At 33.6% G+C, this 12,929-nt stretch overlaps 2 protein-coding genes across 3 annotated transcripts; both read right to left on the minus strand.

Annotated features, from left to right (window-relative positions):
• Positions 1-6: 6 nt before the first annotated feature.
• Positions 7-6,782, minus strand: LOC8283436 (SNF1-related protein kinase catalytic subunit alpha KIN10). The gene is made up of 11 exons (XM_048374197.1): positions 6,486-6,782; positions 5,429-5,622; positions 4,848-5,032; positions 4,573-4,755; positions 4,260-4,391; positions 3,636-3,821; positions 2,354-2,443; positions 2,177-2,260; positions 1,533-1,673; positions 926-1,168; positions 7-428 (listed from the first exon to the last, which is right to left on the minus strand). The coding sequence occupies exons 2-11, from the start codon at positions 5,616-5,618 to the stop codon at positions 315-317; spliced, it is 1,548 nt and encodes a 515-aa protein (XP_048230154.1). The 5' UTR covers positions 5,619-5,622; positions 6,486-6,782; the 3' UTR covers positions 7-314.
• Positions 6,783-8,704: 1,922 nt separating this feature from the next.
• On the minus strand, positions 8,705-12,158 carry LOC8283437 (transmembrane protein 230). Of its 2 annotated transcripts, none has more exons than XM_002529973.4 (3): positions 11,955-12,158; positions 11,181-11,475; positions 8,705-9,018 (listed from the first exon to the last, which is right to left on the minus strand). In XM_002529973.4, exons 2-3 carry the CDS (start codon positions 11,446-11,448, stop codon positions 8,939-8,941), a joined length of 348 nt encoding a protein of 115 aa, XP_002530019.2. In that variant the 5' UTR covers positions 11,449-11,475; positions 11,955-12,158; the 3' UTR covers positions 8,705-8,938. The 2 variants fall into 2 exon arrangements, with proteins under 2 accessions (XP_002530019.2, XP_015581373.1); XM_015725887.3 differs by having other exon boundaries at positions 11,181-11,480; positions 11,955-12,151.
• Between the last annotated feature and the right edge of the window lie 771 nt (positions 12,159-12,929).

Consider the following 12,929-nt stretch of genomic DNA (forward strand, 5'->3'; position numbering starts at 1 on the left):
CCTTGCTCAATAGAAGAAGAGGTTACCCTTAAAAATTATGAAAATTCCCATAGGGTTAATGACATTAAAAGGAAATCCTAGTGAAAAAGAAAGCAGACTGTTAAAAACAGACTACTAGTGATATAGCCAACTTCAGTGTTGGATGTTGGCTTCACACAACAATTACCCACATATAAAATTGAGGTAGAAAAGTAAGAAAGTTCACATAAGAGTCAGACTGATGACAGTTATATACATATTGCAATTTTCTTATTCACAGGCATAACAAGAGATCCATGGAGAGAGATCTTCTTGAGAGCCTACTCTGCCTCAGGCTAAAGGACTCGAAGTTGTGCAAGAAAAGCTGCACAAAGATCCAAGAAGAGAAACTGCGGCCCCTGTACCCTTTGTAAGTCGAGCAAGTATTTCTCCTCGCGAGTTTTGTAAAGCTGTCAAGACCATTCAGCTTTTATGTTTAGCAAGTTGTTCTTGCAAAATCAACATATAATAATCCTTTAACAAAAGTTACTGGCATGAAAAATGATCCCCTATCAACAGTGCATCAATTAGTAATTTACAGATCAACATAAACCCGGAAAGATGCCAAAAATACATTGTTTACACATCAACCTGATGATAAACATTTTTCAAATAAGTTCTTTCTGGCTTTATTTAAAATAAATCATGTGCAAAAATTCAATTCAATTGAATTCTTGCATGATCATGTTAATTTTGGCAGGATTTTATATTTTAACTTCCAAAATGCCTTGTTTCGTCTGAGTTGAAATAATTGCATTTAGCAACTATGAGCTTTTCATACATGAGAATTAACCTTAATATAATTCAACTAAACTGAATTCTTGCATTTTTAAACCTTTTAAACAAGGGGTCTAAGAAGCCCTACATAACAGTAGCAGCGCAATAATAAACTAGAGATAGGTTTTACCTGCACTTCAAACTTCACCACATTTGGTGTCTTGGCAACTCCGTCATTCTCAATAATAGTGGATTCATCCCCAAAGAAATGATTGTTGTGCACAGGGTCATTAGCCATGCCTTCATGATGACCAGGAATGCCAGGAATCCACCTGCATTTCATATTGTAGTGACCAATTTTCTTCCAACACACATTCAGTTCTTGTAGAGCTTTGAGAACTTCTGTCATTATTTCACGAGGGTGGGCTCGTGACTGTCAAATGGAACACAAAAATATAAGACAAAATCACAACTTTGAACAAACATGAGTAGCTCAATCTAGCCTCAGATAAAATCAAGTAGTTAAAAGAATAGCTTTCACTCCACCACCAGTACAGACATTCCATGAACAAATAGACTTGGAAAATAGCCTAGACATCAACAATGATGGGCGAACAAGTCACTTGCAACTTTTGAAGCAAAACATTTTATCTCAGCCAAGCACCACTTAAGATAGCAATCCAGATCTCTAACGCACACCAAGCAATCAAAAATATTAATTGTATAACTACACAATGCATGCAGTGTAAATTGGATCCTAGCAACCCTCCCTAATCTTAAAAGCACAAAAACTGAACCTGAAGTCCAAGAGCCCATTTCCTATCAACTGGGAACTGTGATTTTAAACTCATTCCTTGATAGTCCATGTATCCTGGAAGGCGGTTCCCAACGGATGGAGAAGAAGGTTCATTTGCATGCATACGGTTGTAACAAGTGTCCTACAGTAGGAAAATGAGATAGTCAAGGGGAATCAAAGTATTAAAAATATTTGGAAAACCAAAAAAAGAAAAAAGAAAGGAAAATCTAGAAAGTAGTCATTAATCTCAGATTGCCGTAATGTAAACAATAGAACTTAAAAAGCCAAATAGGAAGAAATAACAGAGACATTTTTACTTGCATGATTGAGTATAGACACCTTTTTCTCAGCCAGTTACAAACTTTCAATTAACCCAATTGCTAACAGGTGACATGCCACTGTAACACCCCATCCCACATATCTTGGGTAGGGAAAGAAAATAACAGCTTAAACAGTCCAAGCCCACCTACTAAGTATAACTTGGGCAAGTTGAGTTAGAGTGGAGTGGTCTGGGCTAAAATTCTTAGGTTACGCGGCCCAGGTGTGCTTAGGCACTTAATGCATCTTTAAAATCCCTTATGACCCCAAAGCGATATTCTGCTAACAAAAAACCCCATCGACAAACAGGGAGAAAAATTAACGCACCATTGTTTCTTGAAACTCAGCTCCAAGATAGCCATTGGAAACGCGGAACCTATTGTCCAATAACAAATAGTATGCAACAGTGGCCTGGGACCATTATAAAAATAAGACAAAATTTAGTAATTGTAGGTACAAAGGGAGCTTAAAGAACAATAAAAAGAAGTTTTTGAGAGAACAAACATCATTTTGTAATCTGTTGCGAAGAGATTCAATAAGTTGGTTCCTGTCAAATCCCATCTTGACCACTTCCTGGAGAATCTCTTCATCAATCTGCAAAAATGACACCAGTAGTTCAACGGGTTGCTTGCATAGCCGTCAGTAACACAACCCCCAAGTTTACAATGTAGTAGAAGCACTTAAGTCTATGCATCAAAACAAGCATCTCATGCATTTTATCAAATTTAAATACCTGGGAAAATATTTAAATACAACTGAACATGCCAAAGTGCAAGTGTAGCATGAATAAAAGATCCAATTCAATAAGCAAAAGAACCTATTAAGAAGAAATTGGAAGGACTTTCTAACTTAAGAGATTTTCCCATCCTACTAAGGTGTTATTGTCCTCTGCTAATTTCAAGAATCTATATGCTATATGAAATTAGAAGGCACTCTGACAAGGGGCTGAGCATGTTGCATTTACAGTCTTATGAAGATGTCTAAACTAGGATTTGTTAGGAACCTAACTAGCTAAGGCCCTCTTGTATTGAACAGCTTAGTAATACTGCAATGTGCTTCTAACTGATTCAAAAATAATATCTGTTTAGAAATTATTCCTCTCTCCTCTTTTCTACTTTTCTAAATTTATTCATGAGCTATACCTTGTGAATTTCAGCCATCTATGGTGAAACTTCAAGAAATATTAGAAAAGTATTCTTATTAGCAAGGTATTTGATCTAAGATCTGAAATTTCTATGAAACTTTGTAGCCATAGTTTCACTGTGGTTAGATCAGTAATGACACAAAAATATAATTGGTTCTTTTGGGTGACAATGATAAACAAAACCATGTCGCATGCATAATAAAAGATGTTCATCACAGTTGTGCCTACAAGGAAGCTACTTTGCCATAATCAGCAGAACAGAAATTATTAAAAGTACCTTACTATTAGTCCTAAATACAAAGAGATTCACACAGAAAGTACAAGAATCTCTTTGTATCCAAATTAATTGCTATAGATTCTACACCTGAGACCTGAGGTAAGATAATTTAAGTCCATGCCGAATCACATGAAAATGAGCTCCATAGTGTCACAAGGATATGCACTGTATTTATTTAAATGAATCAGGTTTCGTCATCATAGTGACCAAACATGAACAAGCAAACCCACACTATTTTACACTTTTTATTAATAAAAATACACGCACATGCACGTGCACACACAAGGGCCACTAGTGTTGATTTAGGCAACACTATGATTACTCCTTGACTATCGCTAAGTTATGCAGTCAAAAAGTTACTAAACCTTTTTAGCTTGTTGCATTGTGTCTGGTGGAGGGACAGCCAAATAACGTGGAAGGCGAGCTTGGAACCATGGGTGCTGACGGATTTCAGGGATGGTCATTCGCTTCATTGGATCAACCACAAGCATCCTTGGGATCAAATCTCTTGCACCAGGTGATAAATGGCTGGGAAGAGTATATATCCCACCCTAAAGTGAAAAAGGATATGGGTTCAAACACAAAGGTTAAACCTATTTGCACATAACAACATGAAATAAATTAAGACATAAAACCTGAATTAACTCATGATAATTTTGTCCCAACTTAATTGTTTATTATTTTCAAACAATGATTGAGTGAAAATTCTTATGCAATAAAAAGGCAATATCTTTATATTTTTTATTTTTTATTTTTTAGAAAATCAAGTAATAGAATAAAGTAAAATAAGTTAAGGGGAAGAAACAAGATTAATTAGGCACTCAAACAATTTAATCATTTCATAGAAAACAAAGGCAGAGAAGCTCAATAAAATGATTAAATTCCAGTGCCTCCACAGAAACCGGACAGTTGAACTATCTACCAACACGACAAAATGCAAATAAGCTATTAGACAAATCTACATTCAGATTTAAATGAGTCCGCAATACCTTGATTTTCTTAAAGAGATTGGGAATGTTTTCATCGTCAAAAGGAAGGGTACCACAGAGAAGAGCATACAATATAACACCACAGCTCCATACATCCACTTCAGGCCCCGCGTACAATTTCCCAGATATGACCTATAGAAAGAATGACATAAACTTCGAATTAAGATCATTGAATGTGATATTATCAAAAAAAGATCATTGAATACAAGCAGAGTTGGAATGAATAGATAGGGTTGGGGAATTCTCTTATTCTAGGATGGCAGAGTTGATCTTAATGATACATATTATCTTAATAAATGCCACAACTCCACACCTCTGGTGCAGCATAGTTTGGACTTCCACAACTTGTCTTTAGAAAATGACCGTCTCGCATTATATTACTCAAGCCAAAATCTGCTATTTTCACATTGCACTTAGAATCCAAAAGCAAATTCTCAGGCTTCAGGTCTCTATGAACAACCATATTCCTATGGCAGTATTCCACACCGGAAATTATCTGCATCCATACAAGAATTTGGCCCATCAAACAAAGAGAGAATGACAACAAAACATAAGAAAAATGCAACACATGTTACAAACAATTCATACCTGCTGGAAAAAATTACGCGCCTCATCTTCTTGTAGCCTACCCTTCTCCACAATATAGTCAAAGAGCTCCCCAGACTTGACATACTCCATGACAACATAAATATCAGTTGATGTTTCTATAACTTCATAAAGTCTTATAATGTGAGGGTGCATAAACAACCTCAAGATTTTGATTTCTCTTCTCACTACAAAAAGGAAAAAATAAAGGGAGAAAATAACATATGAGCTTCTCATAAACAGCAATAACAAACTGCACAATGGCAAAACTTGAGGAAAAAATAATGAGACCTATAAAAGGGACCAAAAAAGAAAAAATTTCTTCCCTTATGGAAAAGGTTTGATCATAAAATATTCAGCTATAAATCCTTATTGTTTCACCATTAGACTTTGCATATGACGTTTCAACAACCTCTAAATATCATGTAATTAATAATAACTAAAATGGAAATTTCCATATATACAATTTGAAGCACTCATCATTCGAGATGACGGGGTAAAAATAACTATATTCAACCTAACATGATAGCCCTTGACCTAATCCTTAGCAATCATAAAAATTTAGGGGGTGGGGCAATTCACACCTTTTTCCTCCATCTCCATGTTTTTTATTTTTCGACGATTGAGTATCTTGATGGCAACTTTGTGGCCCGTCAATGCATGCTCTGCAATTTTCACCTTTCCAAAAGAACCGATTCCAAGAGTTTTACCAAGTTTATAATTTGGCAAAAACACATCAGCACTACTCCCACCTCGGTGACTTGACCCATCCATTTTCCTATTACACAAGTATGAAAAGAAATAGACTGAAAAAGCTCCAACAAACAAGAAAGCAATTATGTCAACATCATAATGAAGACTAGACTTGCATGGATATAATGTAGGAGGTACGGGAACAGATGCTCATTCCTAGCTGTCACTTATAACAAAGAACATATAAACTGAAAGTCGGGAACATGCATAAACTTCCTTTTATAGAAATTACACGCGATTCACACGCCCCATGCACGCATATAATGGAACTTCGTCACTCATGAAACAAAAGGCATTAACCTTATAGTCTTTTTCTTTAAAAAAAAAAAAATCACTTCCTTATACAATCCAAAATAAAAAGAATATTGAGAGAACAAGACCCCTTGGAGATTCTTAATAGAGACTATCATACAACATCATAAATAAAAGCATGCATCTTTTTTCTTTGATCAAAATCCAACATAGAATAGAAGCAAAGATCCGGAAACTTCTCAAATACAGTGAATTGAGTGAAATGTTTCACTCAGAGCAGCATCCCTGAAAGCAATTAAGCAGCCACGACTACTTAAAAGAAAACAGCACGCACTAATAATTCAATAATTACAACTTCAATTTCATTTTTCCTTATCAACTCACTGAACTAAGCCCTAATCCCAAAATCAATATCTCAACGAAAAAAAAAACATATTCCAGCCATAGTTTGTACCCCTCTCATTAGCTTAACATGAATCAAAATTTTCAATAGAATCTTATCGGATTAAGCTTTGATGACAAAATATATTAAACAAAAGACAAACCCTAGCTTACACAGATCTTAAAATCAAAAATTAAAAAGAAAGAGAATTTCGAAATCGAACTTCATATTCAATTAACAGAGTACAAACTTACCGATAAACAGAGAATCAAAGGGCCAAAAATGACCAAAAAATGGAGCTCGAATGGTGAATATATATATAAATATATATTTATATGTATATATAGAGAGAGATAGAGAGAGAAACAGAATTATTACTAATTGGCTCTTTGATTATGATTTTATTCATTAATAAAAGACTAATTTTTATTCTCTCTGTTAAAAGCACCCAATAAAATTTCTCATTTTTTTTTCCTTTTAAATTCTTTTCTTTTTTTGGGTTTGTTTTTCTCTCTTTTTGAGGTGGTGAGGAGGTATTGCAGTTGTAGATTCTCAAAGGCCGATGAATTTCAGTTTGTCTATTATTATTATTGTTCAAATGACGCAATTGCCCCTGTCGTGCTACGATAGAAAAACAGTCTAGTTCCGATGAAATGGTAGGGTTAAATTGGGGACGTTAACTTTTTTGTGCGGACTTTTTAATGTTTGGAAACACAGACATTAAGGGAAACAGTTACCTGAGAGAATAAATAATTGACATTTTTTTTAAAACCAGATTTTGTTTGGGTAATAATAATAAAAATTCTTAAATGGTAAGAAACAATAAAAATTATGTTACAAAGTAGCTTTTTGATGATACTGCTGAGTCATGGACATGTAGGCAATAATTGTTGTTTTATAATTTAATTTTGTTCTTAAAACTCAGAATTCCCTTTTCTTTCTTTTTTTTCTTTTTTACCAAAATCAACCGCCAACTTAGAAGAAGTCAACATTTTAGTTTATTTGTCAACTCGGAGTATTTAATTGATATTTTATTTATGAAAAAATAAAAAATTTAATTTGATTTATTGCCCAATTATAGTAAATTTATTGAAACAAATATTAATCGTACTGAATTTATTAAAATAAATATCGATAATAATCATATTTTTTAAAATTTTAATGTATTAAATTAAAAACTAGTTTGCATTTTTTATTTTCTCTCCAATTACATTGTACCACCACTTTATTAAAACAAGATGTCAATTCTTTTAGATTATACCAATGCTAATGAATTATAATATTGTTACAATAGAAGAAGAAAAAACAAATTGATATACTTTTTAATAATTAACAGTGATCTAGAAATTTTTGACCCATTATTCCACTGTTCCTATAGTTAACAAAAATAAATATCTTTTTTGTTGACTTAATAGCAACATGGTTGAATTCAGTGTTCTGTTTCGTAACACACTGAATAAAGATTGAATACACCAGTAATCTTCTTTTTTTTTTTTTTTGTTATCCTTTTTAGTTCATAATCAAATTTCATAAAATGGACTTATCAGACACTGATTGATTGTTCCATAAGAAGAACAAAACAGCTTCAGTATCAAGCATGTTCCTCTATAGATTTATCATGCCTTAAACTGATATTCTTCTTGCTCCTCTGCTGCTTGAAGTTTTTTGCTGTCAGTTCATCATCTGTGTTCTTGAGAAATTTGTTCCATTTCTTGCTATAGCAGAACAGAGACTGGTTCAGTAATGAATTCAAAGTTGAAGCCAGCATGTTTCGCCCATTTTAGTTCATCTTCTTCTGTGACTTGAGCGCATGCGCATAATATGCAGAAAACTGAAGACTTATGCTCTGGGATGAGGTCATCTTCCTTGTCAAGCGAATCCAATCTTGAAATGTTGGGATGAGGTTTTGCAGAAATTTTCTTTTTAACTCCAGAGACTGACTGCATTTCAAGTTCATACATATATTTCCTCAACAACAGTAAGAGGGAGATGGTGGCCCTCATAATTTACTGTAGGCTTTAGGAAAGCACATTCAACATCCTGCTGGAGATAGCAATCGTGATGGCGATAAGCCAAGTCACAGCAATCCTTTGGCCACAATATTCTTTTTTTCCTATCTTTTTCAACTTGATATTCTGACTTTTGAAGAGGCCAAAATAAGGGGATTTTGATATTTTGCTATAGTTCAGCACAGAAATTGTGTAAAATCAACTTGCATTTACTGCAACCTCAGCAGATGCCAATGGAGAAAATGTATAGAATAATTTAGGAAGTTGAATAAGTAATACTAACAGCAGTTTTTATACTAATATAACAAATATGTATGCCTCCAGAATACAATCCTTAACCACTTGCATCAAACATTGATCAGATGCCTTCTTTACCAGTTCAAAAGATAGACTCTGTATAGACTACTGGATATAGACGATAAACAAACAAGTAATGAAAGTTATTTGGATGACAAAAGACTCGATTCAATCAAATAATTATCGTTTGCAGTAAAACCAAAGATGAACAGTATGAAAGTCTTCTTCACCCTAGATGAATGCTTACAATCCTGCACTTCATGCTGGAAATAACGGTAACGGAAGCTTATAACAAAGTAAAAATTACAGAAGCATATGATTCTGTACAGCAGATTCCAAGATCAGTGGCAACAACAGAACCTAGAAGTGGCAGCTATGCAAATACTATTTAGTTACAAATCTTAGTAATCTGGAATGGACGCGAATCGATATCCCTTCACACCTCTCCATGAATAATATGCTATCCGAGTTTCATAGAAACCTGAAGCCAAAAACAAAGGACAACAAAATGGTGGTCAGTTGAGTTTACAAGGTACAGAAATGTATGAGTGCTAGTGGAATCTGAATGAGGCAACATTCCATTGTAACATGAAATGAATAAGTGACGATTGCCAAACAGCAACATAGAAGAAATTACATAATAATGGCAAGCTAAAAATATACAGGAAGTACACTATAATGTGTTTCAAAAGAAAAGAATAGAGTTCTCTGAAGATTGAAACAAGTTGAGATCGTATTTTGTATAATTCTTTTACAGAGAGTTTCTATGACAGTTATAGATCCTTATTTCTGCAATTTAAGAGACCATATATCCATTCAATTAACTTTTGTCACATTTGCAACGTGGCCACAATTTTCTAAAGTAAAGTGAATGACATAATCCTTTCTAGCGTACCACCCAATAACCCCTTTGTCTTAATCAACAATATCCTGGCTATTCATGACAAGGCAAGCTAGGGAATGAATATAAGGAATCATTATAAATTAAAAATAATATTAAAGTAAGGTGTTTCATGAGTTCAGCAATCAGCATAATATCTGAAGCAACTGCAAAAGAAAGAATGAATTTAGTTATCCCGACATAAGATGACTACTTAATATGACACAACAAGAGGCAGGGACCCAAAACTCCAAATGGAAAAGGAATGTTTCCATTCTGATTTTCTAGAGCAGAGTATTACACCAACTTATCCAACAGGACTTGGGAGAAAGGGGAACAAAAATCAAGCAACCAAAAGTTTCCATCACTATACTACCAATGTCAATAATACCATTTAGCTCATTAATTATGAGTGCTCAATCCACTCCCTAGACAAAATTCTGTAAGCAAACATTCCCCGCAAGCACACAAATCAGTAGAATTGATTAAATGACACGCAACCACATGTCAGCAAAGACCACCTTTCTTGCATATCCTAGTTAAATATTAAAATTATAACCAGTAAAAGACCTAAAATATCCAGATCAAGTTACAGTCTGATGATTACAGCTGTGCATCTTGAAACATGGACCACTGAAGACCAGAGTACCCAGCGCATAAACCAAATAATGCAAGTCTGGTACTGCATCAACATAGATTTAACTCTATCGGGAGCCAAAATCTTAGAGCAACTCGTTCTTTGGGAAATAGCACAGCACTGGTATATAACTGTTACAAGCTGGGCTTACAACCTGATAATTCAACCCCATAGGTACAGGAACCACCACTGCTGTATTTCCAGATCCACCTCTTCTGTTAGCTATGCAGATTTTTGGCGCGCTTTGCAAGCAATAAAGCCACTTGGTTTTGCAATGTAAAACCAAAAATCAGCCTTTTAGCATAATACAGATTGCCACTTCTTTTTTCAACTTCTTGTAAAAAAGTAGTATGACGAGAAACAGAAAAAACAACAAGGCACTTTGGAGAGAAGATGAAGGTTATGGCTCAGCTGAAACATTGAGATAATCGAAAAAATGCTGATTGGGTATTCAGCTAACTACCAAAAGAGGCATATCATCCCAGATTATTCACAAAATGAACAAGCAACCAAACTGAACAGGGCATGTAAAGTGTTGTCAAGGATTTAAGAATTTGGTCAGATTAAATCAGATTTCCTGAGTCTACTTCTTACCTTTCAGCTATCTAGGTTTGAGATATTAATTATGATTTCAAACCATAGCAAGCCTCTTTAAAAATCCACTCGCCCCAATGATATGAGTAATTTTTATTCGACATATATATTTAGTATTTTTAATCCAAGACAAATCCTACACACTCTCCATTCATATTTTGTCATTATGATCTCTTATTATAGACAATGAACTAGTCACATATTCATTATATGTGGCAGTGCACTATTTTATTGACATGCCAATTCCCCAGTAAAGTTATCCAATCTATGTTTTCTTTTCTGTGCTTCCTCCTCAAGGTTGCTCCAATAAAAAGTTAACAATTTCTCTAAATTCCCCTTTCTGCTCCAAATTTTAGCATTCACCCTCACAACGCTCAACAGTCTCGCAATGCATCAATTCCTCAAATCTAAAAATACATTCAAATTTAAACATAAAGAATGGGACAGAAACATTTCCCATATTCATTCAAATTCTACTCATGGTCCAAATAAATAATATATGCAAATAATTATCCATTATGTTTCAACGCACCTGGCATGAAAGAAAGGATTCCAAGCGCCAAGAGACCATAAGCTTGCGACTTCTCTCCCCCCATATGACCAGTGAAGATGAAGAAGGAAAGAAAGAGAAGTAAGGATCCAAGAAGAAGTAAGAAAAGCGCAAGAGCAACGGATCTCCAAGGGATTTTATCATAAGCTCCAGGTTTATACTCAAATCTTCTATCATGTCTAACACCATGATAATCATCATCTTCACCAACAGAAAGTGGAGAGTAACGAACATTTCGTCTAGCTGCCATATTTATTTTGCAGTACTTCTAAATATCCTGAACTAAAAGAAGAAAAGAAAAAACATAACCATATTGATTCAGAAATCATAAAGAACGAGACTTACAAATTATGTTAAAAAAATAAAAAAATAAAAACCACAATAATCAATTCACATCCACCAGAAACATTTTGTTGTCTATAATAATAATAATTGGTATCTACTGAATAATGCAAATAGGTGTGTATACTACTACTACACATAATTCAGCAAATTATTAATTAATCCCATGTCACTGATTAGAAAAGGGACTGGAACATAATTTATTGAAATAAAACCCATGACAAGAATGCAAAACCAAGCTTAAATCTAACGACATAAAATAAAATGAAAACAAAGAAACCCAACCAACCAAAATTCACCAAAAGTGACTTAACTACTTCAATTCAAAAAGAAAAACCAGTAAAGAAACTGAATGATAAGAACAATAATAATGAAAATAAATAATACTCAAAAACCCATTAAGAAACAACTCACTTTGGAAGAAGAGGGAATGTTTCAGAGAAGGAAGACCAGAGCAACGAGATTTGGGCAAGAAGATTATAACCCTAAATAAATAGAATGACGCTGTTTGATCTTTCTTTCTTCTAATCACACCATTGATTTGGACCCTGAATAGTGATCTATCAAAAACGACTGCTGAATCGTCAAAAGGGGCATGCTTGACCCCAAGAAATATATTCAAACTTCCAAATAGCTGTTAGGGAGAGAGACTTTGGGCCTATTTGGGTATGAAATTAATGATGGACTTGTTCAACAATCTTAGGCCCTTAGAATATTATAATATAGGGACTTTTACACAATTTCAGGAAAGTGCGCATAAATTTTTATTTTTACGGTCTCCTTTTATGATTTTTTTTTTAAAAAAATTTATGATTTTTTAAAAAAATTATTTTGATATTTTATTTTTTAATATATTATTATTACTGTTAAATATATTTTTAATTTAATTTTAATTATATCTTCATGTGTTTTAAACTGTATTTGATATATTTTTTTTTATATGTTATAGTATATTTTTGAAATATACATTTTTATGTTATCAAAACACACTAGTTACTATAGAAGAATATAACATCATTCAATTTATGAGTATCAAATATAAGAATATAAAATAAGAACGATAAATCTATCTTTATTTGGTTGATTTTATAATAATACAAGTTAATATTATATCCTATTGGTATCTTGTAAGTATATTTTAGTATTTTTTTGGATGAAATTTTAAGAGATAAATTCTTAATAATACAAATTAAAATAAATAAACTTTTGGTATGCTTTAGGTATATTTTTAGTATTTTTTGATGAAATTCAGAAAAATTAAAAAGTGTGAAGGCTTTAATCCCAATATAACGTCTTACCTCATTATTGGCTGTCACGACCCTATCTGTGGGCCCGTGACCAGTACTAGGGAATGGGTAGGCGTAAGGCCACCGAATCCCGTAGTAAGCC

This window comes from Ricinus communis, chromosome 5, assembly GCF_019578655.1.
Source record: "Ricinus communis isolate WT05 ecotype wild-type chromosome 5, ASM1957865v1, whole genome shotgun sequence".
In the NCBI taxonomy this organism is placed as follows: domain Eukaryota; kingdom Viridiplantae; phylum Streptophyta; class Magnoliopsida; order Malpighiales; family Euphorbiaceae; genus Ricinus; species Ricinus communis.